Source organism: Berghia stephanieae, chromosome 1 (assembly GCF_034508935.2).
Source record: "Berghia stephanieae isolate SIO BIC M18660-M18661 chromosome 1, UCSD_Bste_1.3, whole genome shotgun sequence".
Lineage (NCBI taxonomy): Eukaryota > Metazoa > Mollusca > Gastropoda > Nudibranchia > Aeolidiidae > Berghia > Berghia stephanieae.
In genome coordinates this window covers 341,558-369,069 of record NC_088360.1, presented here as the reverse complement: position 1 = coordinate 369,069, position 27,512 = coordinate 341,558, and the positions used below count along the sequence as shown (strand labels likewise).

At 35.8% G+C, this 27,512-nt stretch overlaps 1 protein-coding gene across 1 annotated transcript; it reads left to right on the top strand.

Moving 5' to 3' along the window:
- On the top strand, nt 1–27,512 carry LOC144965796 (cyclic GMP-AMP phosphodiesterase SMPDL3A-like). Its single transcript, XM_078901522.1, has 7 exons — nt 1–220; nt 8,955–9,147; nt 9,972–10,219; nt 12,421–12,584; nt 21,584–21,764; nt 23,322–23,515; nt 23,832–27,512. Exons 1-7 carry the CDS (start codon nt 142–144, stop codon nt 24,165–24,167), a joined length of 1,395 nt encoding a protein of 464 aa, XP_078757648.1. The 5' UTR covers nt 1–141; the 3' UTR covers nt 24,168–27,512.

The window sequence follows — 27,512 nt, the reverse complement described above, 5'->3', positions numbered from 1 at the left end:
ACTCATTATCGGTTGCATTGAATGCTACGTTTTTCATGTGCGTCTTTTTGAGTGTGTTGATTCAGAATGTGAATTCAGGTAGGATAACACGGACAGATACAGACGTGTGTAGACAGTTGTCGTGGTTCGTGATTTAATTCAATGATGGATGTAAAAATTACCCTTCGTCTGTTTATTGTTTTGGCGGTGTGTATTTTACACAAGTCTTCAGCCGAATCGGGTAAGTTTTTCAGAAATAGAATAGAGGTTTAAAAAAAAAAATTAATAAGGCAGTACCGTTGCCTTCGTAAACTAAAGGTCTGATAATGACCCAAAAATTACCTTCACAATAAAATAAAGACGATAATCACTATTGGTTATACCATCATGTTCAAAATTACCGGCCATTTAAAGCACGAAAATTATTCACAATTTATTTTTTGAAACCAGCGAATTTAAAATACTTTGTGTTATACGATATTACCCGAGACTAAAATGATAATATCACTATTTGTAATACGCTTCAACAGTCGTAACGTCACTTCCCTCGTAATGACGCATGTTAACTTAGTAACTGGCTCTAAACTATCGGAACAATGGCGGACGCCCTTATAAAATATTTCTCCGACGAACATAAAAGCGTATCCAGAGGGAAAAAACATTAAAAATCTGATCATTTTTTGACTTTTACACATTCTGATCACAAGACATAGGAAAAGTTCTAGCCAGCATGAAGAATAAAAAGTACCGATTTTCTTTGTTTAGAACCACGATGGCCGCCGTTGCTGGGCGACGTGACATCAGACTATTGAATCCAAATCCACTCATGATGACACCCATCTGACTATAGATAGAATGCGCTTGGCCAAGGAGTTCACAACATTGCCATCCGGGAGTATAACGGACCAACACACAAACTCTGTGTAACCATGAACTTTTATAGTCTGGTTAATACAGTTTAGTGAGAACAACTCACAAACGCGGATGGCAAAAACAATAACAAAGGCCTGAGTGACGTCATCTGCATACTATCTATTGATTTAGAGGTGTTATTAGTTGCATATATTAAGGGGCCATAATGAACGTTTTTTAAATTGGCACCGTAGTATCGAGGTACTGTTGACTGATGGGAAACTATGTAGACAATGGGAGATTTTACCCGCAATAATATCATTATATCGCTAGTTTCTTTATGGCATATTCTCGTATTTCAAGAGTCAATGAAATAATTAAATAATTTCTGATTTCATTCCAAAGTAATCTTTGTTGATTTGTATTTTCAAATGGGACGTGTAATCAAATAATTTTTGAACTTTTTATTTTGGTTTTCGTGACATGGTCTTGCTGCAGCACCAAAAACCAACACAAGCTCAAATGTGGTATATTAATATTGTGATAATTGCTCACAACCTGGAGGGCCTCGATACGGCTGGTTTGTATCAAGATATCTAATGGGCAAGGTGCACAGATTTGCATGCCGGATAACCGAGTGTAATTAATAATATTTCCGGTGGCGCTCAATGGCGACGCTTGGTTTTTCATTGCTCTGTTGTTCATCAGTAAAAGTTTGTATTCTTGTGTTATTATCTGCCATCGTTTTTGTATATGGACTTATTATTTGTAATTGGAATACAGGTATGACTATATTTAAATATTTCTATTTGTGGTACCTATTTCAATAATGTGTAGAGCATGAAAAGTTACTACGAGTGAACAATGTTGTTGTGTTCGAAATAAAAACAATATGGCGACCGTCGTCTACACAAAAAACGAATTGCTTGATATTGGACAAACAACAATCAAAACAAATGATCGAAAAGGTTTTATTGTTTCAATCAAGAAAAGAAAAAGAGGAAAACGTGGAGGCGTCAAGCAAAGAATTCGAAGAACTGGTAAAGTACCACTACCTATGATTATACTTTCAAACGTTCGATCTATCAGAAACAAAGCGGACAATATTAGCGCGTTGTGTAAATTTGATCCTGATTATGAAAACTCAAGCATACTGTGTTTTACAGAGTCATGGCTTTCAGACTTAGATACAGATAAAAGTGTAGAATTGGAAAATTTCATAATACATAGGCGTGACAGAGATAGCTCAATGACAGGAAAACAAAAAGGTGGTGGTATTTGTGTGTATGTCAACAAAAACTGGTGCAAAAGCTGTCGAACTACACGTTCATTATGTGAAAAGGACATCGAGCTCATTTCCCTCTCTCTTAGACCCCACTATTTACCTCGGGAATTCCCACTTATTTATGTCATTGCTGTGTACGTCCCTCCTGATGCGAATGCTAACACAGCTTTACGGGTAATTGAGGAGGAATCATTTAATTTTTTAAGAAAACATCCTGATGCCCCCGTAATAATTCTTGGTGATTTCAATCACTGCCCTCCTATAAATTCTTTTTATCAACACGTCTCTGTTCCTACCAGACGAGATAAAACCCTGGATCTGTGCTATACAAATATAAAAAATTCATACAGAAGCGTTCAAAAAGTAAAAATAGGAAATTCAGATCACAATAGTGTGTTGTTGATTCCAACCTACAAAACTAAATTAAGACAACATAAAGCGATTGTGAAAGAAACTCGTCTTTGGTCAACAGAAAATATAAACAAACTCCAAGGTTGTTTTGACTGCACAATATGGGATGAACTCATGTCTGATAACATGTCACTGGACGAGTGGGTTGATGTTGTCACGTCTTATATTCATTTCTGTTGTGATTTGTGCGTGGACACTAAAAGGATTAAAATATTTAACAACAACAAACCTTGGGTCAACAAACGAGTTAAGTTATTTATAAATATGAAGAAAATCGCTCATATGAGTGGGGACAAAAACAAGCAGCACGAGGCAGAAAAACAATTAAAGAGGGTAATTTATGAAGAAAAACGTAAATATAAAGATAAAATGGAAACAAACCTTAAAAATTCAAATGCATCGCAGGCGTGGAGGATGATTAAAGAAATGGGTGGCGTTAACAACAAAAAGACAGATTTTAACAATGACACACATATGAATATCGAGGAATTAAATAAGTTTTACTGTCGATTCGACACCATTGACAACGTACTTTCAAAAATTAATATCATAACAAAAAATACGTCTCCTCCGCCAGAAATCGAAGAAGAGGCGGTCATCAATGTTCTTAAATTATGTAAAAAGAAAAAAGCACCAGGTCCAGATGGACTTAGTGGGGAACTCATTTCAAACTGTAACAACCAACTAGCTGTCCCTTTCTTGCCTATTTTCCAACGTTCAATAGATGAACAGAAAATCCCAATTATATGGAAAACATCGACTATAATTCCAGTACCCAAAAAGAATCCACCAACTCAGCTGAATGATTATAGACCTGTTGCTTTAACATCAATTATTATGAAATGTCTGGAAAAGATTCTGAAAAGAGAGCTGTTGCAATTTATATATGACCAACACATACTTGATCCATATCAGTTTGCCTACCAACAAAATCTTAGTGTGGAAGACGCACTCCTCACAGTGATGCATTCAATATCAAATCACTTGGATGTTTCACCCGCCAACTACTGCCGAATCCTATACGTCGATTTTTCGTCTGCCTTTAATGCCATGAAAACCAACATATTAATTAGTAAACTGCATGCTCTAAACCTTCCCCATTACCTCATCAACTGGTATAACAACTTTCTCATCGATCGCCCCCAACATGTCAGAGTAGGCTCAAATATATCATCAGTAAAAACTCTTTCAAACGGATGCCCACAAGGGTGTGTAAGCTCACCTCTACTTTACATCCTCTATACAAACGATTGTGTGGCTAGCTTTGATAACTGCCAACTCATCAAGTATGCTGATGACACCGCAATACTCGGCCTGCTCAATGATTCCGTCTCCGAATTTAAATACACTGAGCAAGTTAGTAAATTCAGCAAATGGTGTGCCGATAACTGTCTAGAGCTCAATGTAACAAAAACAAAGGAACAACTGTTTGATCACAGAAAAATAGGAAAAAGAGCAAGACAAATAACAAAAATTAACAATCAGGCGGTTGAAACTGTTGAAACGTTTAAATACCTTGGTGTAATTATAGATAACAGTCTAAGATTTGAATCGCACACCAACAATGTCATCAAAAAATGTAACCAGCGCTTGTATATACTCAGAAAATTAAGGTCTTTCAATGTGAACAGAAAGACCATGATACAAATCTACAAGTCATTAATATTGAGTATCGTTTCGTTTGGCATCACAACGTGGTATGGAAGCTGTGGAACAAAAGAAAAATCCAAACTACATAGAACCCTCAGAGAGGCTTCAAAAATAATTAACACAGACCTTAGAAGCCTTGACACAACTTATATTAATGCAGTTGAGAAGAAATCTTTTAACATTATCAACGAAAAGAGGCATCCGCTGAACGAAAAATTCCAACTTCTGCGCTCCGGAAGACGGTATCTAGAAGCAAAATGTCGGACAAATCGACATAAGACAACCTTCATTCCAACCGCCATAAAATTAATTAACAAATCTTCTGTGGAAAAATGAGACAACCAATGAAAATAACGAGAAGCAGTGTCGTGAATCATCATCATCGACATTGCCGCCGTCGTTATCATCATCATCATCATCATCATCATCATCATCATCATCATCATCATCATCATCATCATCATCATCATCATCATTATCGTAGTCATCATCATCATCATCATCATCATCATCATCATCATCATCATCATCATCATCATCATCATCATCATCATCATCACAATCATTGCCATCTTCTTCTTAATATAAGACACTATATTTATAATATGGTTATCTGCTGTCCCAGCAAATATATCGTATCGTTCTATCTGTCTGTGTGTGTGTCTGTGTGTATGTATATATGTATGTATGTATGTATGTATGTATGTATGTATGTATGTATGTATGTATGTATGAATGTAGGCATGCATATACGATGATATGCTGGTTTGTATGTATGTCTGCATGTATGTATGTATGTATGTATGTATGTATGTATATGTGTTTGTATGTACGCTCATTTCTTTTGTATACACGTGTAGAAACAATGTGCAAGCGTGTATGTTCGTGTATGGCTGTGTCTGTATTTGTAAATGTGTTGATGTTCAAACCATGAACCAAACTGAGCATTGTTTACCTCACATGAATTGCCTTTAATTTGGACAATAAAGATTATTATTATTATTATTATTATTATTATTATTATTAAAAATATAATATATTTATATAGCGCCAATCTCGCGTTGTGCAGCTCAAGGCGCACATTGACAAGAGAGGAAATCATATATGCAACATATAACAATTACACAAATCTGATATTGACTTTTTAGATTAGAATATACACACAGTCCTGTTCATAACGTTATTGTTTTTTTGTTTTTTTTTTAATAAACAAAAAATTGGGACAGAAAATACATCAGATTTGTTTTAATGCACTTTTTGAATGTCACAGAAGTCGAAAATGTCTTACTTCTTATATCTAACGGAAGTGACTTCCAGACATTAAGGGCTGAATGAGAAAATGCCCTATCAGAAAATGTTTAAGAGCCTTTTTAGGTACACGGAGAATGAGTTGATTACTCGATCTTAAGGATCGAAGAATGATATAATGGTATAAAAGATCTGATAAATAGAAGGGTGTCGTGTGGTTAAAATGTTTCAAACACATAACTGCAAGCAAGTGTGGTGTCCGGAACATAGGTGTGACTTTATTGTTCTTCCTTTTTTTCAAAATCATTTTGGCATTGTGATTTTGTCTTCGTTGGAGCCTGTCAAGCGGATAGTTTTGAATTTTATACATTAAAGCATTGCAATTAATAATTAATCATTGAAAGTATGAAAGTGAAAGATGAATCAAGCGTTTTAACAGTCTTAATCTAAAAACCTAGCACATTGCCCAATTATGGTTCGGGTTGATTTAACATTGCTGTAACAGACAATACTTTGTGTCGTTTTGAGTGTGTATTTCCAATTTATCCATGATCCCATAACAATTTCTGTTAATTATAGGCAATGTTTTGCGTCGCTAATGGTCAATATACAGTGTATAATTGCCTACTGACTGAATATAAAAGCATGACGTTCGAATTCACTCTAGTGAAAAACACCAAGGCGATTAATAGACCGCGAGAATGTTAAAGGTCCTCTTAAAGGAAACGTTAGAACTCATATATGGCGGCAGCCAAGGAAATAAAGACAAGAACAATAATTATACAACTACAACAATCATAGCGACAACATCAACAGCAACAGCGAAAACGACAATTACAATAACAACAGCAGCGACAGTAAAAACAACGTCAACAACAATAACAACCATACCAGCAGCAGCACCGATAACAACAAAGGCAACAGCAGGAGCAGCAAAAACAAGAGCAACAAAACATTAACAACATCATCAACAGCTACAACCATGAAAAAAAAACACATAAAGAAAAAGCAGATGTTGATGATGTTGAAGAGGAAGAAGAAGAAGAAGAAGAAGAAGAAGAAGAAGAAGAAGAAGAAGAAGAAGAAGAAGAAGAAGAAGAAGAAGAAGAAGAAGAAGAGGGAGAAGGGAGAAGGGAGAAGAAGAACAACAACCACCACCACTACCACCACCACCACCACCACCACTACCACCACAACAGCAACAACAGTAACATGGATTAAAACACTTCACTAACTGATATGAAAATTTATCGTATTTGGCTCGAGCCCCGTGTACAAAAACATTCAACAAGTATTGAAAATTAATGTGCGTCATATGGCAGTATCTATGAGTAATTCTATTTTATCTTGTCATCCCGCTTGCTATTATGAAAAAAAAATTAAGTTCATTTACGGTTTATGAACGTACATTGCATGAATAGATAGTATGCGCTTGGCTAAGAAGCTCATAACATTGCCATCCGGAAGTATAACGGATCAACACAAAAAACTGTGTGTATCCATGAACGTTTATAATCGGGTTAATACAGTTCAGTGAGCATTACTCATAAACGCGGATGACAAAAAACAATAACAAAGACCTGAGTGACGTCATATTCGAACTATCTATATGCTTGTTCTAACATTGTTGTAATGGACAGTATTAAGAGTTGGTTTGAGGGTATTTTCATTACAACAAGGAGACCATAAAAGTTAAATTAGGGTTACCAGACTTGCAAAGAAGTGGATACAAGTTGCCTTTTGTTATTAATACCAATATATTTCTAAACGAATGTTAGAGCAAATTGTTCTGGTTAAAATGTGTCAACATCAAAAGCTTTTCTTTTGAGTGATCAGATGACTTATCTGTAACTCATATTGTCTGAGGTTCGATCCCCAGTCGAAGTCGACTCATTTTCTGGGATTGTTTTTTTCTTGTATTTTTCTGTCTGCCGCCTTTCATACACACTTTTTCCTGTACTTTATCTTACACAGATGCCCGCTCCTTAATTTATTAATTTGATGTTTTCAAAATCGATCTTGGCCCCGTTGCGTGTGAAGCGAATACTCTACCACGGGAAACCCTCTAGTCGTTATTATTATAAATTAGAGGTAAAATAATTCACTAAAACTATCGGATTTGTACTTGAGTCGGATTGCATTCCAAAATCTGAAAGGAAAGACTAACACCCTTTGTCCCCATTCGTAACACACACGATAAGAAAATAGGAATTCATGTTGGTTTTATGTGTATCCACAGGGTTCAACTTCCACGACTCTCGGGCCGTACACTGACAAAACACCTCTTTCTTATTTTTGGCCAGAAAAGTATTATTTTAATCGTCGTGAGATTAACCAACCAGTTAACTGTCGTACTCTGGAATCTCGTGTATTTGAATAATTGGCCAGAAACTTGTCTTCCAAATATCGCTTGATTTAAATAACCCTAATCTTGGCAAAAACTCTCAAATCTGAGATCTCAAGAGGTCATGAGGGTTATCATAATATATTTATAGACCATTGAGTACAACCTTTCTGACTAAAATGAGAAAGAAGTGTTTTATCAATGTTCAGCAGCCTACCTGACAACATTAAATAAATAGATGTTGATAACAACGAGAGGCTGATTAACCCTTAAATGGCCAAACTAAATTTAGCCCAAACAATAAATTCTGACCCATTCGTTTTAAACAAGAGAATGGTGAAAAAGGTTATGCAATTCCCAACTTCATTGTTTGTGTCACATCGCTGTTAGCACTACTATCTTAATCAAAACTTGTTGGAAACGATATCAGGTTAGAAAAAAAATACCGACTATAGAGGTTCATAGGAGTTATAAGGGAGGGTCAGACCATTTCGATTATGATGACATCAGAGGTCTCAGCCGCCCAAAATTAAATAAGACATGGTGCGCAAAGTTCCCTATGTAGACTTCAGAGTTTTTCATCCGCCGATCGTGAAAATCGGGACTTCAGAGGATTGATCCGCTGACCATCGATATGTTGTAGTAGTAGTTATTGTTATATCATCATCCCGGTTTCTATAACGTGAAACAGATAATAGCAATTGCTTGCTATCCTTTGTATGGGACGCTAGTCTATCGCAAAGTACTTTCCGCCAGTTCTAACGGGCTCAGCTACCCAATCACTGCTGGATGGACAGGGGGAAAATGTATCGATTTCACCCGGGACTAGTCTCGGGCCCTTTGCTTATGAAGCGAGTGCTTTACCAACTGATCTATCGGGATCCCCCCCCCCCATACTTTATTTAACAATGAATTATCATGACCCCCCTCCCCCCATACTTTATTTAACAATGAATTATCATGACCCCCCCTCCCCATCTTCAAAAAAAAAAAAAAAAATCTTGAAGCAAGCCGGCCATAGTTTTCCGACCATTTCACCCATCTGGTAACTTATCATACTTGCTTGATTTTGATACAAGATGAGCCATTGCACATATGAACCACCGACGTCATGGGTTGAATAATCCAAATTAAATGTTTAACTTGGATTTTGGTTTGTTTTGTTTTTCTTTCTTTCCGAACTAGCTTTCTTCTGGCACGTGACAGACTTTCACTACGACCCAACTTATTGGACCAGCCAACTGTCGTGCAATGATGTGGTGCCGAAACCCGGCATGTACGGGGACTACTGGTGTGATTCCAACTGGCGACTTGTGGAGGACAGCATATTCAACATGGCGGCCATCAAGTCGGATGTCGCTTTCGTCATTTGGACTGGGTAATGTGTTTATAATTTTATGTTGTGGACGATGTTTTTAAGAGCATTCACATTTTTTTATCCCCATGATGAAAATATCTGGATAGCGATGAGAACAACACCCTCGTTATCTAGGAGGAGGTGGCCTGCTTAAACCAAGGCCTCACATCCCGGATATGTATGTATTGAATCTGGACCCTTTTGGTCACGTGTCAAAGACCATATTCCTCAACAAAACTTCCAGGTCATATCAAAAACAGATTAAAAACAAACAAACATTTTTAATAAGTTTATAATTTTAAAATAGCACTTTTTCTCCTACACATTTTAATTTATTTAAAAGACAGCACCTCAGTTTTAAATTCCGTCTCCGATAGGATGTAAGGGACAGAGCCGTTAAAAAAAATCCAGTGTTCTCCACTTGGGATTCGAACCCAGCATAACCAAAGCCAAGAGGAGTGACTAGCTAATATTCTATCGGCTCACTCAGCTAGTTTGAACAGCTGATTGTGTCGATGTAAAATTAATGTCGATCAAAAATAATTTTTTTTTTAATCCGCTAGAAATTGATTTCTTTAGTCTCAAAAGGCCAGTGACAATTGTCTACTACCCTTTGGATTGGACGCTAATTTATCGTAAAGTATATTTCCTAATAGATCTAACAAACTCAGTTATTTAATCTCTGCTAGGCTGACAGAGGGATCAGAAAAAAATTGACTGCGCACAGGGCCGATACCGATCTCTTTTATTGTTAGGTGAGTGCTCTACTAACTGACCTATCTGGACTCTAATGGATATTCATATCGTATCATTAAGAATTTTCCCCCAATGTCTCAACTCTACAGAGATTCCGTCGCCCACATCCATGACAATGAAACGAGTTTGGCGTCTAACGTGGAAATCTTGCAAAATATCACGAACTCCCTCAAGAAAGTGTTCGATAAGAATGTCAGGTTTCTTCCATCGCTCGGCAATCATGACTTTTACCCTTCGGACCAGGCTGACGTGAAGCAGCACGAGATGTACAACAAGACGGCACAAGTTTGGCAGGACTGGATAACCGACGAGAAGGAACTCGAACAATTTGTCAAAGGTAGGTGATGTATATGTACGACTTTATGTTTTTGTGACGGCTTCAGAGATGAGTCCTTAGAGACTGTTCTTTACTCGCATCTCCCATCATTTTCCAGTGCAAAGTGAGTACCTGGCAAGAAACAGCGTTGTTTTTGACGAAAAAAAATTTAAAAAAATAGTGCCTTACAGGGCCATGCTTTTTCCTTCATGGGTGTTTTACTGTTGGCCTTAAAACCAAAAACAGCGCTTTGAGCACATTGTAGTTGGTATTGCTCTATATAAAGCCTCGCATTTTCTTGTGGACTGATGTTTGGCTGAAGGAACTTGAATGATTTAACCGAGGGAGGTAGTGTTTCGATTGTTGATCAATATTGAATGAAGAAAAGTGAACGATTTGTCAGAATTTGGTGGTGTTGTCATTGTCAGCTGAGTCAGAATGTAAGAACTCGAGTCGTTTTGTTATAGATGACCAACGTTGGAAGAAAGGAACCTGAACAAGTTGTCAGACGAGGGTGGGATTTTTATTGTCGTCCGACGTGGAATGTCCAAAATTTGTGGTTTCTTCATGCCAAACAAAACTATATTTTATTAGGATTGAAATCAAGCAATTTGATCATGAAATATAGGACTTAATTGGCTTCATAAAAATACTTTATATCACCTCATTTGCAGTGGCTAATAGGAAACCACTATTGATGGTATGTGTTTAGCCAAAATTCTCATATCTGCCAGCCACAAAACTGTGTGCAACCTTGAACGTTTTTCGTCTGATTGAGAGAATATAGTGAGAACTACTCATAACAATGGCTTGCTAAAAACAACAACAAAGAGCATTGCGTGACGTCAATTTCGTTCCTTCTATACAACCGTCACCCCAATGACCTAGATTTAACTTAAGTGTTAAGGCAAAAGTATAAAATGACTTGCTATTATGTGATGCCAAAATGCCTTTTTCTCAATTTGACCATAATGGGTCGTCTGAATAGAAAGCCATACAACAGAGCATTCATTCATCAGAGTCTGTCGAGCATTAAACAAAACTTTAAACTTATTTTTTTGAAATTATGATTGCATTAGAAGACATATTTCTATGAATTTGTAGAAAATAGACTAGGCTTGTCTGAAAAGTCTTTGCGTCTATTGAATAGTTCCGAGTGTTCTAGACATCAGAATGTGCGCAATTTATTCTTCTATTAGGTCGGCAAACTTTCTTCTATTCCTTGATTTCAATTTAGCTTTTTTGAAAGAACCTCTTCTCAACATGTCGGTCGAAGAAATCACACACAACGTGCTGTGACTGAGTTATTAACTGCAGAGAAGTGTACAACCGTAAACATTCATAAGCGACTGAAACGTGTTTATGGTGACTCGTTGGTATTAGAACAGTTCAAAGGTGGGTTATATGCTTTACTGGAACGGATGTTGTCTCCACCAACATTAATGAATAGGCACGCAGTAACTCAACCAAAGGAATTGACTAACTGAATTGAGATAATAGCTAAATAAAAAATCTGACATTTCACAAAGGCTTGGAATTTCATAGGGAAGAGATGGATATATCGTTCGAGAAATCCAGTTACAGAAAGGTAAGCGCCCGTTGGATATCCACAATGATCACACTAAAAGAGGACGTTTTCTTGAAGTCGTAGAACACTACCCCTTACAGTTCTGATTTAGCTCCAAGTGTCTGTTCCCCCCTTTTCTAAAGACTTAAGAGACACCTCAAGGGGTACATTTTGGCAATGATGACCAGGTGATGTCGAAGTTTGCCGCGTTAGTTCCTCTTCGACGCGATGCAATAAGTGGTGCGTCGTTGGCGGCTCTGCGTGGATGGGAACGGTGACTATGCTGGAATTTAAAATAATAGACGAAAAGGACCCAAACTGAGCTTTATTTTGATACCTTGTCAATTTCGCATCTATTATAGATTTGAAAATACAAGAGCCGCGTTAAGACTTTTAAGAATACCCTTGTGTTTAAGCGCTTAAAGTCTTCTATATTAGGAATAAGAGTGTCATACAAAATCCCATTGTCATATGCCAATAAATCAAGATGACAACCCACTTGACAAAAATTTTAAGATGTTCGACGTTTTATTTAAAAAGAAGAATAGCTTTCCCGAAGGAGACCTGTCAGTATCGAAGGGAGGAGATTGAGTCGGGGGGGGGGGGGGGGGGGGGGGGGGAGCAGCTTCCTAATAATATTTTCTGTGTTTTCCAGGTGGATTCTACACCATGGAACTCTCTCCTAAATTACGCCTGATGAGCTTGAACACCAATCTGTACTACACCAAAAACAAGATTACCAAGAACATGAAGGATCCAGCTGGGCAGTTTGCCTGGATGAAGAACGTTCTAGAAAAAGCCAGAAACGACAGTGAGAAGGTATGACCTCTGAAGGGAAAGGGACAAAATCTGGGTACGGCATTGCAATAACATCCGGATTTGCACTTAACCTTCGTAAACTTATAGCTGACACTGGCCAAAATATTAAATATTATTTCAACTTAAAAAGGCGATGACCACCAAAAGAAATTGAATAATAAGATGTATTCAATAAATAAACCTGTTGGATCATTTTTTCCTTAACCAGTTAACTTCTGGAGTCTGGAAAGACACATATTAAAAAATTTGGCCATAAAAATTGTCCTTCAAATATCGATCGATTTAAAGGTTCCTCATCTTGGCAAAAACTCTCAAACCTGGGGACCTCGCGAAGTCCCATGTTTGAGAATTTTTGCCAAGATGAGGGGCATAATACTGACGACAACTCACTTTTTACTTTCTTTCAGTGGTCTCTGCTTTGTACTGTATTGTAATTTATAGGGAAATGTCAGGCTATAAGTTAACGAATGCTATGTTTCGAGCCCCTCTTTCGGCAATTCGCTCTTTTTTTCTTGAGCATAGAATTGGCACAACTCCTCAGCAAAATGTCTTTAACGCATATCGTGTGCTCGGACCCTTACAATATACATCTAATAATAATAATAATAATAATAATAATAATAATAATAATAATAATAATAATAATAATAATAATAATAATAATAATAATAATAATAATAAGCATATTTATATAGCGCCTTTCGTCGAAACCTCAAAGCGCTTAAAAAAAAACAAAAACAAAAAACAAAAAACAAAAAAACAAAAAAAAAAAACAAAACAAAAACAATTCAACCAAAGTATCAAAACGATTAAGAGCATAAAAGGGCATCAATACATAATCAATATAAATTTCACATACAATACATTTAAAATTCAATTAAGTAAATATTTCCTGAAAAGATATGTTTTCAGGGCTTTTTTGAAAATGTCTATTGAGCTCGAGAATCTCACAGATTGAGGGAGATCATTCCAAATCGTGGGTCCGAATTTCATAAGAGACCTATCACCAAAATACTTAAGTTTAGTTTTAGGAGATGCTAACAATTTTGAATCGCGGGATCTAAGATTTTTCAGAGGTACGTATGGTTGGAGTAAGTGTTGAATATAAAGAGGGACAGAAGACTCAAATACACCAAAGCAGACAAGGGCTATTTTATATTCAATTCTAGCCCGGACTGGCAGTCAGTGGAGGATTCGAAGCATGTCCTGTGTATCATCGTAATGAGATTTTCCCAGGACTAAACTAGCCGCACAATTCTGTACTCTCTGGAGCTTAATTATTTCGTTATTAGGGAGACCAGCGAGCAGTGAATTGCAGTAGTCAAGACGTGACAAGACAAATGCAGAGACAATTATCTTCAAGGTGTTGAAAGGTAAAAACTACATCATCTGTGATATTCTACGGAGCTCATAGTACATAATTTTCACATTATTGTTTATATGCTGATCCATAGACAAAGAACTATCCAGAATGACACCTACATTTTTAGCCTTTTCAGAAATAGAAATATCAGAATCAGATATAGTTAGTGTAGGATTTGAAAATTGGAAAGACTTTAATTTTTGCTGAGTTCCTATCATATACATATTATCTACGTACATATTAACATCCTTTGGGCAATGATTTACCTTATATGCCCTACTAAATTCCCATGCTCTAATAAACTCACACTCCTTCAGATTTGAATAACACATCAGATGTGCATTATGTGATTATAGTCCGTTCCCTTAATGGAAAAATTGTGCAAATCGTGTAACCAGCATGAAATTTTCACACAAAATGCAGAATTTTATGAGGATTTCGAAAATAGGTGGCTACAAGTTGAAAAATAGCTGGAACCAAGAGTTATTGCCCTTTAAAGGTGACAAAATGCATTTTTTTTAAAAATAATTTTTTCCTCAAAATTTACAGTTTTATAAATATTTTATAACAATGTGGATATTTTGTTATTCTGTTGCGTACTCTGGACTCACAAATTATTTTTCCATTTGAATTTTATTGAAATATATTAGAAAATACGAAATTCAAATGGGATTTTTCTGGAAAGTAAAAAAAATATATATCTCCTTCCTAGAAACTGTTTAAATAGTTTAGAATCTGACATATATTTGAAATGCCACGCATTTCAAAAACATTTTTTAATCTTCACATCCTCTAAAACAAGCAATATTAATTTGATTAAAAAAACAAACAATAATAGACAATTCAACTGCCTAGGCAAGTACCCCTTCTCCTCCCGACACACACGTACAATCTCTCTCAAACATAAGAGTTATATGTATTTCTATCATATAGCAAATAAGACGTTTAAATTTATATATATTGTACAATACATATTTATTCAATGAAGAATTGAACCATTTAAAACATTTTTTCTGTGTACATATTTAACAGCGGCATTATTATTATTATTATAGATTTACATCCCTTTTTAATTACATAGTTTGTTGAAAACATACAATTGAAAAACGTGTTTAAAGTCAATCATTGTCTCTAGAACATTGACCATTGCAGGCACATAACAGATTACATGGAAGAGATGCCTTAACACAATTGCATCTTTTGGAGCATCCCTTTGATGAACAGTTACATTTAATCAGATTTTGTGAGGCATGTGTAAGGTCAGTCAAAGTGGACCACTTTGGCATCCCATCTTCTTTCCAACCAAAATCTGATTTGGAAGGAAGACTAGGGTCTTTAGCAAGAGAGCGTTTCCATACATAACCAGCTTCGTAAGCTGCTCGATTTAAATGCTGTTTGAGAGCTTCACAAGTTGGTGGCATGTTGTCTTGAAGGCGTGACTTTTTTTTGTAAAAAGTTCATGCCGGCATTCATTGACAGCAGATAAGTTGGTTGCTCTGTCAAACAACAGACAAATCTCTGGATGATGTTGAAATGGCTGGCTATATGTTCCTTAGAGGGTTGATTAGCAAGAGCTTTAAATGAGTCTGTAACATCATCAAATGCGGCCCAAACTGAACATGCTATTTTCTTTCCCTTCCCTGCAAATGAGCTGACACTGTCACACCCCGTAAAGGCACGGAAGAAGGATATAGCCAGAGATTTTTCAGGACCCAGGGGTTCAACAGTTGAGTGGATAGGTATCAGACTTCTATGTTTTCCTGTACCGTAGTTGACAAACAACTTTTCCATTCCCAATGCAGCAAACTGTGATATCAGAATGATAACCACATCTGTTCGTGTAACCCCAGAATTGAAGTGACACTCGCTTCCATTTCTAAAAAATGCAATTCACAATTTTCACTAATTTGTGTGGTACACTATTGACAATGCTATCATGATCTATATTGAGGGGTGATATGAATGTATGATTTCTTATTTCTGCTCTTTTAATATCAACTGCTTTTTTGTATTGCAAGATCATCATTTGAATCTAAATCGGCAATAGCTGCTTGTGAAATAATATTCCCCTCTTTGAAAGTAAGCAAGACTTCCCGCCCATCCCTGTATTCCATTAAAGAAGGAACTCTCGATAGTAAATTTTCTTTGAATCTAGTTTTATGTACATATACATCCGACAAATTTATGGCATTTAATTTTGACAAAAGTAAATTGTAGAGATCATTTAGCTTAAACACAACATTTGTGTCTGTGCGAGCTTGTTGTTGATCAATAAAATTGACAATATCCTGTGTGCATTCTGCAATGTGTGTTTTGTATTTGTTGTCTGAAGTATTTTTACATCTAAAATCGTCTGCTCTTCTGTGGAACAGTATAAGGCAAGGCTTATGATACTTTGCTTCCCCCGCAATAAGATCACCCTCCGCAAATACTCTAAGAATACTTGAATAAGCAAAAGGTAAAACAATGTTCGTGTGAATATTAGCGTGTATTTGCAGAATTATGTGTGGAGATGTTCTTTTTTTTGATCAACTGAGTTAATAATAAATTAGTTATCTTTTTTTTTTCTCGGGCAGCAGTATTGATAAACACCGTTATTCTATCATCAATCATCGACAGGCTAATCTATATCGAATCGAATCTAAAAGGGTCTAAATTTAGTACTGACATAACACATGCAACTTATATTATATTAAGATAGAAAAATATGTTCAGATCCAAGCATGGGCCATAATCTTACTCTATCTATTGCATCCTGGAGGCTTATTGTGTGTGTAGAATGATATTACTGTGACTCAGCTTTGATCTGACCCAATTCTTTTTTCACAACTCAATTCTTTTGTCATACGTTGCGCGATACTTATCGCACTAGCATGCGCATAAAGTAAAATAACATCACGATGATATAAGACATTTATAATAGATGAAAAAGATTGTTCCTTACCTTTTCAACGAATATCGATTGCACAAAATAAAATTGTAGTTTGTTGACATCGTTCAAAAGACAAAACTCATTCTCTCAGTTATTCTTTAGACAACACATGATGCCATTGTCGGTAGATGGAGCTGTCGTTATCTCGAAGGGAGAGGCGGTGACAGATGACAAAACCGCATTTCGATTTAGCATTATTGTACTGTACACACTGGTTGAAAGAAACATCTTTAACTGCTTTAAATATTTTTTTTAGTCTTTTGTTGTTTTTTTTTCGTTTACAGGCGCTAAGACATCCTAGTACATACTTAGTAAAGGATAGGTCGTCCTAATGACTCATCGTTTTGTTGCACGGGCAAAAAAGGACAATTTTTATTGGGGTTTTTGTCTGCGGTCAGAAGACAAAAAAATTGTTTTAAAATAATTAAAAGCTAGATTTTTGGTAAATAATAATGGAAAACATTAAAACAAAAATATTTCCACGATCAAAAACTAATCAAGATGTTCTTAATGGGTGAGAATGTTTGTTTTTTATACTTTTGTCATCGAGCGCCAAAACGTCACAAAGTGCGCGTTTTCACTAGACTTTACGACGAATTTTAAGGTCTTTTCAATAAAAATGGTATTTGGAGCCACCTATTTTTCGAATCTTCATAATTTCCTGCACCAATTTGTATACTTAGTTTGCTGGTTACAAAAAGTGCACAAAACGCACGGAACTTGCCGCTAAGAAAACGGACTATTGTAAAGGGGATGATGGATGACGACTGATAATAATAATAATTTTATTGGTTTTTTTTTGTTGTAAGGTCAGGCTACTCAATGTAGTGTTTACTATTTAGCGTTTTGTAAATTGTAATGGAAAGAATTATCTAATGCCACATTGATCAAACACAATTATAAAAAGATATTATAGGAAACTGCATAACATGAGTGTTTTATAAATATACTCTCTCTCTATTATCCCTGGATTTTCACGCGCAATGTGATTATATTTGGACATAGTATAGGGTAATGTAATCTCTCTTTCCTTAGATTCATCGCCAAGGTTAGAATTACAAACATTGACGCTGGTCAATTGTTTTTTTTTTTCTTGCTCATGTCACTTGAATATATTTTTTACAAAGGACGAGTCAATCTAATCTGCGCACAGACTTACATCTGCTTACACACCTTCACAACACATTTTAAAATTTTGACATGTTAACTTTTACTGCATTATATACAGTGGCGGTTCTAGCCTATTTACAGTGGTTGGGCAAAGAGGATTCGGTCATATATATATATATATATATATATATATATATATATATATATATATATATATATGATATATATTTTTTATTTTTTATTTTTTTGTTTTTTTTTTAATAAAATTTTTTTTTGATTTTTTTTTTCGCCTTTAAACAAAAAATATTTCAACCACCAATAATCACATTCACAATGAAATGACAATACCAGTAGATTTTAATTCTTCCAAACGTAATCAAAAATGAATCACGAAAGAGAATACAACTAAAAAATAAAGCGACGAGACATAATGCGACAACACCTTGACAATACAAGTCCATTTCCTTCACTCGAAAAATTAAAGAGATGCTTTAATCCCTCAACGGCGATATTAATATTGCTTTTACATATTTCTGGTTTTCAGTAGTACGTAGTAACCTTAAAGTTTTCATGGAGAAGCAACACCAGCGATATGACTCGAGTTTCATTCAGAGCTCAAATTGCATAATTTTTACTGCTGTCTTGGTGGTCAGAATGATTGTGCCGGTGGTGGTAGTGGTTGGAATAGTGGTAGCGGTGGTGGTGGTGGTGGAGGAGGAGGAGGAAGACGAGGCGGTGAGGGGTAATTATGGTAGTGGTTTTGGTGGTGCTGTTGGTTAGAATGATAGTTGTGGAGACGATGACGGAAATTGTATGGTGATGTTGATATTGTTTTTATTTCTATTGTTGTACTTGTTGTTAATATTGTTGTTGTTGTTGTTAATGATGATGATGATGATGATGATGATGATGATGATGATGATGATGATGATGATGATGATTATGATGACAACGACGATGTCGTCGACAATGATGGTTACCATACGATATTACAAAATTTATTCAATCTTAGGCTTTCGCCAATTAATCATACAATTTGATGACCACATACATGAAAGTGGAAAATAATGGCAAATGGGACCAAACAATAAACTGATACCATTAATAACCACCAAAAAAAAATACAACAATAGTAATACCACCAATACGTACAATAATAATAACAATGATAATAATAATAATAATAATAATAATAATAATAATAATAATAATAATAATAATAATAATAATAACAATAATAATAATAATAATAATAATAATAATAATAATAATATTAATAATAATAATAATAATAATAATAATAATAATAATAATAATAATAATAATAATAATAATAATAATAATAATAATAATAATAATAATAATATTACCATCATCATTACTACTACCACCACCGCTACCACTATACCACCATCACCATCATTATTACGTTTCCAATTATTTTTTCTCGTTTTTTAAAATTTGATATCTATCAAAACAGACGAAAATTCCGGTGATTTTTTTAAAGGGTAGTTAAAATATCTACGATTTTATTAGCCCTGAAAACTACGATTTTTATTTTCCTATCTAAAGTAGGCAGGTCTGCTATGACAAGTATCAGTATCAGTTCCATAGTCAAAATAAGACAAACAAAAACAACGTTTATTTAATATTAGGCTTTCGCCAATACTTCATACAATATAATTAAGACAAAATAATGTTACCAATCTCTCCTCATGTATTCGTTTGACTATCGTCACAATAATTACCGTGTTATCTTTGCTCCTTACCCAACCAATCCCTTGCTTCCCGCCTCTTCATCGCGAACCATCTTATGTATGTATTAGCTTCAGGACGGGCAAGTACGGAATCTGCCCACCCTTCCGTATTTCCTCTATAACTTAGAATTCAACTATCTCCTTACTCAGAAGAGTATTTCTCGTATACTAATTCAATTGTTGAGAAAACCAAAATGGTGGTTGTATTTTATATATTTATTTAGTCGTGACTTTTGAATAAAAGTGTTTTGTTTTATTAGAGGAAATACAATAGAAAATTACATTGTTTTGCAAAAATATTTAGTCTGGCAATAAAAATACAGCGGTAATTACTTTAAGAATAATAATAAAAAAAGAATTAACAAATTAATTTGTTAAAAAACAAAACAAAAAACAACAACAAAAAAACAACAACAACAACAAACAAATAAGAAAACAATTTAAATAAATGAGTTTTGAGAAACACTAAAGAAAACGAGGGGAAAAAAAAAGAAATAATTTAAATGGATAAACAAATATATTAAAACAACACAAACTAATACTAAATTGATATAATATTAGTAAATTAATAAATTTAATTCAATACTGGAACCTTCCCAGCACAAGTAAGGCAATAAATAAGAAAAAGTTCGTTTGCCAAAATCTCTATTTAGTGTACACTGGTTAATAAGGTGGGCTCATTTGAATTAGCCCGACCTAGTACTAGAGAGGCCAGACAGCAAAATCACCGTCAGGCGACGTGACGATGAGATGACGATGTGGGCGGAGTGGAGTGGAGTGGAGTGGTTGGGGGGGGGGGGGGGGATAAAAAGAACAGACAGGAGCTTATCCTGGTTTATGTATTACGGGATGCATGGTGATTCGCAATCTATCAAAAATACACACAAATTGATTTCAGTACAAAGTATCAATTTTAAGTAGTAACTTTTGAAATTATCTAATTTAGATTTGATTATTTCGGACCTGGTAATACAGCATATAACTTGAAAAAACAGGCTGGTATTTGCCCACCCTGCCCATTATTACCAGCCGTCCCTGATTATATACTAATAGATTTAAATGACCCCTCCACCCCCCCCCCCCCACCCACCACCCCAACTGCTACAAATTCTTAAACTCGAGAAGTCCAAAAAGTCCATTATGGACACTCAAAGAAGATACGGGTTTAATCATATTTTGACGAGATTTGAGTGATATTGGCCGATCGAAAAATGAAGTAAAAATTCTCTGGTCAAAGTGTAAAAGTGTATTAGCAAATGGCTATTCTACCGCACTATGAAAAAAATAAAACAACACCTACTAAAAATTTTGGCCCGAAAACTCGTCCTTCAAAAATCGATTATTTAAAAGGAACCTTTTGCAAGTCCCAGGTTTGAGATTTTCCCCCCAAGATGAGAGTCCTTTTAATCGATTGATATTTGAATACCGAGGTTTCTGGCCGAAATGTTTTTTTCTTCTTTCTTTAAAAAAAATCAGAGTACGGCAGTTCAGATGGTGACAAAACTATAAGTCGGCAGTGGTCTTTAAACTTTCTCAACATTTAGGAAGTCTAAACCGAATTTAGTCTCAACTCGGCATCTCTGCCTTGAAATTACACAGTAAAATTACGTTACCCGATAATGGCTCGCAAAAGGCAGTGACGGATTTTTGTTTACATTTTTTTCTATTAAAAGGAGCCCAAAAGTCGACAAGAACTCTTAGAGCTAGATATTTATGGTTCTTTGTGAATCGCCAGGGGCCTAAGTGTAGCATTAGAAAGGTAATTAAATGCGATAATATCGTGAACATGCGCTTTATAACTACTTATTTTATTTAAAAAATATTCTTTATCGTTTAGGTGATTGTGACTGCCCACGTGACGCCCGGTGTCCTCACCCCCAATTTCGTGTCCTGGATGTACTCCGACCACCACACAAGTTACGTGGACATTCTGACTGAGTACCATGACGTCATCGTTGCATCACATTACGGGCATGACCACTCCGATGGTTTCAAGATAATCCAGGACGAGAAGAACGGTAGGAGTATGAGAGGATACTAAACTGAACAGCAAAATAACTGCGCTACTTTTGTAGCCGCCATCATTTAATTAGAGTAATCAAATAACCAACAAATAAAATACAGCATATTTTTCTTTTAATCCAAAAAAGCTATGACATGATGAAAATCTTTGACTCTAAATGTTTGATATTCATTTAAGAAGATGGTGAATCAAATTGGCACATTTCATGATTTTAATATTCTGCTTTTGTTTTTTCATTTTTTTTTCATAGTGCAACAACGCGCCGTCTGAATGCACAAACACATCACTGATTTGAACAGAAGTAGCTTATAAGACAACGCCCAATGGTTTTATTTTTTAATGGTTTCAAGTTTTCTACTTATTTCTGAGCTATTTCTTGTTCAGTTTGTTTCACCGTGTAACCGTGACAAAGTGAATCGATTAACCGAATTTTAAAGGGACACAGTGGTAGGACTACACATCACTGGTTGGGAAAGTCATACAGATAACAATTTCTGTGCTTCCACACCTCTTCGTTTGTTTGGTGCCGAATAACACCACTTGCAGTGTCAACGAGAGAACTGGCTGCGAAAGGAAAACAATAACAACTAAAAATGAAGAAAACATTATTCATGAACGTATCCATCCTGACCCTTTTAGCTCAACAAGACTTAGGCCGCGTGTCCACCGCCACGGAAACGACCAATAAACGACTAATTTTATTTGTGTGCAGTAGCCAAATCTGGTCGGATCGTTTCTTTTAACCGTGTACACCGAGACAGAAACGACACAACCCGTTTATTGGCAACATGGTGGTTTCCTATTTTGTTCGAAACACTGACGACTTTTAGTGGCCCGATTCCTTACGATCAAGACACCGAGAAGACATTTAATAAAAGGACGGGTTAAATTATATTTTGACCCAGCAGCACCGACGTGTTCAATTTTTGGCGGTGTAAACCCTAGAGGGACTGTGTTTTGTTTCGATATTGAAAATTCTGTAATTGTTTGTAATACTATAGGTGTATAAGCATTTAATGTACATTTTTATTATACTCTTTTTATCACATGTTGCTATGATCCATTTCTATAATGTCACACACCGTTTTGTTAAACATGCTTTTGCACTCCTTGATTTTGATATTTTGTAATTTATATTCTCTTTATTGGCTAACCTAATATGTGAAAATAATGAAAACAATATTTAAATCTTAAATACATACCAGGGTTTTAACTTATTGTTTTCATGTCGGAAATTAGAACGATCTATTACTGTGTAAACTGTGTTATTAACTTCGTAATAGTAATAATATAAAAAAAATATTTACACATATTTACACTATACTTTTGTTGTTGTTGCTCTTCTTGTTCTTCTTCTTCTTCTTCTTCTTCTTCTTCTTCTTCTTCTTCTTCTTCTTCTTCTTCTTCTTCTTCTTCTTCTTCTCTTCTACCTCCTCCTCTTCCTCCTTCCTCTTTTAATTCTTGGCCTTCTTATCATTCCCTATTATCACTATCATTATGATCACTCTCACTGGTAAACCAATAACGTCCCATTACATCATCCAATCCACAGATTCCCAAGCAGTGCCCCAGTTTGTGGCACCCTCAGTAACACCTTGGCGGTTTCGAGTTGGATCCCTGACAGGGAAACCTCACAACCCCGGTATCCGTCTTGTAGAATTTGACAAAGCCACCGGCAAGCACCTCAACTATGTTCAGTATTACATCAATTTGACAGACTCCAACGAAAACAAAGAGACGAATTGGGTTGGTATAGTTAGGTCGTTGTCGCAACCGTCATCATCATCATCATCATCATCATCGTCTTCACTATCACCACCACTACCACCACCACCACGAGCAGCACCACCAGCACCACCAACACCACCACCGCCACCACCACCATCATCATCATCATCATCATTACCACCACCACCACCACCACCACCACCACCACCACCACCACCACCACCACCACCATCATCATCATCATCATCATCATTACCACCACCACCACCACCACCACCACCACCACCACCACCATCATCATCATCATCATCATCGACAATATCATTCCCCACAGACCAAGCTCTACGACTTCCGTAAGACCTACAATGTCACAGACATGTCCATCCAATCCATAAGAACGATTTTAGACAAGATGACACCAAACAACGAGGTCAGCAAGGCCTTAGCCCAAGCATACTGTAACAACGCCTTGGTTAGCAGCGCCAACAAAGAATGCACCGAGAAAAACCGGTTTGAAATTGTATGTGGCGGGAAGCATTATGACCTGGACGAGGCTAAACACTGTGTGGACGTCATGATGGCTGTTGGTGCTTCGTCATGCGTTAGAATTCATTTGACTTGCGTCATAATATCACTTCTTATGACAATTGTTGTTAAATTTGTGTCATAATATTTTACTCTTGGAGTAGCTTATATTTTTTTCTTCTTCTATGGATTGCTTAATTAATTACAGTACTTGTCCTGGAATTTATTATTTTGGGTTGTCCTAGACTTGAGGAGGGGGGAGGGGGGGGGGGTGTCCCAATAGTTCAGTTGGTAGAGCACTCGCTTAACACGCAAAAGGGACCAAGATCGATCCCTGGTGCAGTCGAGATTTCATTTTGGACCCCCTGTCCACCCGGCAGTGATTAGGTAGTTGGATCTGTTAGATCTGACGGAAAGTACTTTGCGATAGACTAGCGTCCTATCCAAAGGGTAGCAAGCGACTGCTGTTTAAGGTGAACTCAAATTAGAAATAGTAATGGGACACCCTTTGAATCTGCATCTAGTCCATGATTGTACACACGTACCCCATTTCTCTTCCCTTTCTATGGTGCTTTTAAATACAAACATATCATTTTTAACAATCCCATAATTTTTTTTTCATAATTTTAATTATCATCATCATTATCATTATTATTATTATTATTATTATTATTATTATTATTATTATTATTATTATTATTATTATTATTATTATTATTATTATTATTATTATTATTATTATTATTATTATTATTATTATTATCATTTTTATTATTATTTTTATTATTATTATTATTATTATTATTATTATTATTATTATTATTATTATTATTATTATCTGGGTGGGGCTTCTCATCTCCCATAGTGGGCAGGGGGGTTACATACTGTGTCTTCTATCCCCTTATATCTATTTTCCAACATGCTTTCTCTCTTTGTCTTGTAATGAGATTACTTGGTTTTGTCCTGGCCCTGGCTGGGAGGGAAACAGTCAGGTGCATAGTTATTGTTTTGAGAGATGATATTTATCTCCTTGTAAATCATGTCTCTGTTATGTATTATTATATTTGTTATTTTAATTTTTAATTCAGAAAAGTGAGTGGAGCAGGCACTTATGTTGGTAACAAGAAGATATGAAGTGAGTAGAAAAGTGCCAGAAGACAATAGAGAATAAAAATTTTTTTTTCCGCGGCGGTGGTGGGGTTTGAACCTGCGACCTTATTGGTACGACAACTCCGCCTGGCAGGTGAGAGCGTGGCTCTACCGTGTGAGCTATCCACCAACACAAAAATATTCGTTTCAAACTCAAAGTCATTTCTAGATCCCTCTCTCACCCAATTAAAAAAAAAAAAAATAAAAATTTTATTCTCTATTGTCTTCTGGCACTTTTCTACTCACTTCATATCTTGTTGTTACCAACATAAGTGCCTGCTCCACTCACTTTTCTGAATTAAAAATTCACCCCATACACCGGAGCATACTCAATGTCTCAATCGTTTCTATGTTATATGTTTGTGATGAGAATATTGGCTATTAAGCTTAACTGCTGGTCAAAATTACTTCGCAATGGTGGTGAACGAATCGGCGATCTCAAGAAGTGGGTGAGAGAGGGATCTAGAAATGACTTTGGGTTTGAAACGAATATTTTTGTGTTCGTGGATAGCTCACACGGTAGAGCCACGCTCTCACCTGCCAGGCGGAGTTGTCGTACCAATAAGGTCGCAGGTTCAAACCCCACCACCGCCGCGAAAAAATTTTTTTATTCTCTATTGTCTTCTGGCACTTTTCTACTCACTTCATATCTTGTTGTTACCAACATAAGTGCCTGCTCCACTCACTTTTCTGAATTAAAAATTCACCCCATACACCGGAGCATACTCAATGTCTCAATCGTTTCTATGTTATATGTTTGTGATGAGAATATTGGCTATTAAGCTTAACTGCTGGTCAAAATTACTTCGCAATGGTGGTGAACGAATCGGCGATCTCAAGAAGTGGGTGAGAGAGGGATCTAGAAATGACTTTGGGTTTGAAACGAATATTTTTGTGTTCGTGGATAGCTCACACGGTAGAGCCACGCTCTCATCTGCCAGGCGGAGTTGTCGTACCAATAAGGTCGCAGGTTCAAACCCCACCACCGCCGCAAAATATTTTTTATTCTCTATTGTCTTCTGGCACTTTTCTACTCACTTCATATCTTGTTGTTACCAACATAAGTGCCTGCTCCACTCACTTTTCTGAATTAAAAATTCACCCCATACACCGGAGCATACTCAATGTCTCAATCGTTTCTATGTTATATGTTTGTGATGAGAATATTGGCTATTAAGCTTAACTGCTGGTCAAAATTACTTCGCAATGGTGGTTAACGAATCGGCGATCTCAAGAAGTGGGTGAGAGAGGGATCTAGAAATGACTTTGGGTTTGAAACGAATATTTTTGTGTTCGTGGATAGCTCACACGGTAGAGCCACGCTCTCACCTGCCAGGCGGAGTTGTCATACCAATAAGGTCGCAGGTTCAAACCCCACCACCGCCGCGAAAAAATTTTTTTTATTCTCTATTGTCTTCTGGCACTTTTCTACTCACTTCATATCTTATTTTAATTTATAATGTAAGCATTTGAGTGTGTTCCTCTTAGTGGGGACTTGTGCTGGTGTCTTGATGAGACTTTTAGGTTATCTCAAACTAAGCACACTGATGGTGTGCTCTTGGAATCTACATCTGTTTCCTATTTGAACCAATTCCCCTTTGTCTTACCTTTTCTTGACTACTTTAATTGTAATTCTAGAACTTTTTACTATCCCATTTTATTCCTTTTTACTGGCTTTGATATGACCAAAATGTGTTGCAAGTGCCGTAAAACCCTTAAAAAACAAAACAAACAATTATTATTATTATTATTATTATTATTATTATTATTATTATTATTATTATAATTATTATTATTATTATTATTATTAGTATTAGTAGTAGTAGTAGTAGTAGTAGTAGTAGTAGTAGTAGTAGTAGTAGTAGTATGATTTATATTAGTATTGTTTTTATATAATCAGTAGAAGGGCTTTAAAATGGATCAAGTGCTCCTTAAAAGACCTTACAATGTAAGTAACAATATATTGGACATTTCATTATACATTGCATATTCGTTGAGAAAAAATATCATAAAAACGGGAGAAACAGATAAGAGCACGGAAGAAAATTTAAAAATGAAAAAAAAAACAAAAAAAAAAAACATCCTCTCTTATTGCTGACATGTTATGAATGCTTAGTCATATTATGTATTGAAACAAAAAGTTCCCTTCATTAATGTATTTAGCATTGTTATTTTTATTTTCGGACTGTCCCATGTTTTGGCAGTAAGGAAAATAAACGCATTCGTTCTAGATATTAAATTAAAATTGAGTATCTTGAAATAAATATTTTGAATTAGTCTTCACACGTGAATGTAATTGGAGAATAATATTAAAATTAGCTGTGTCTTCAATGCCACTATA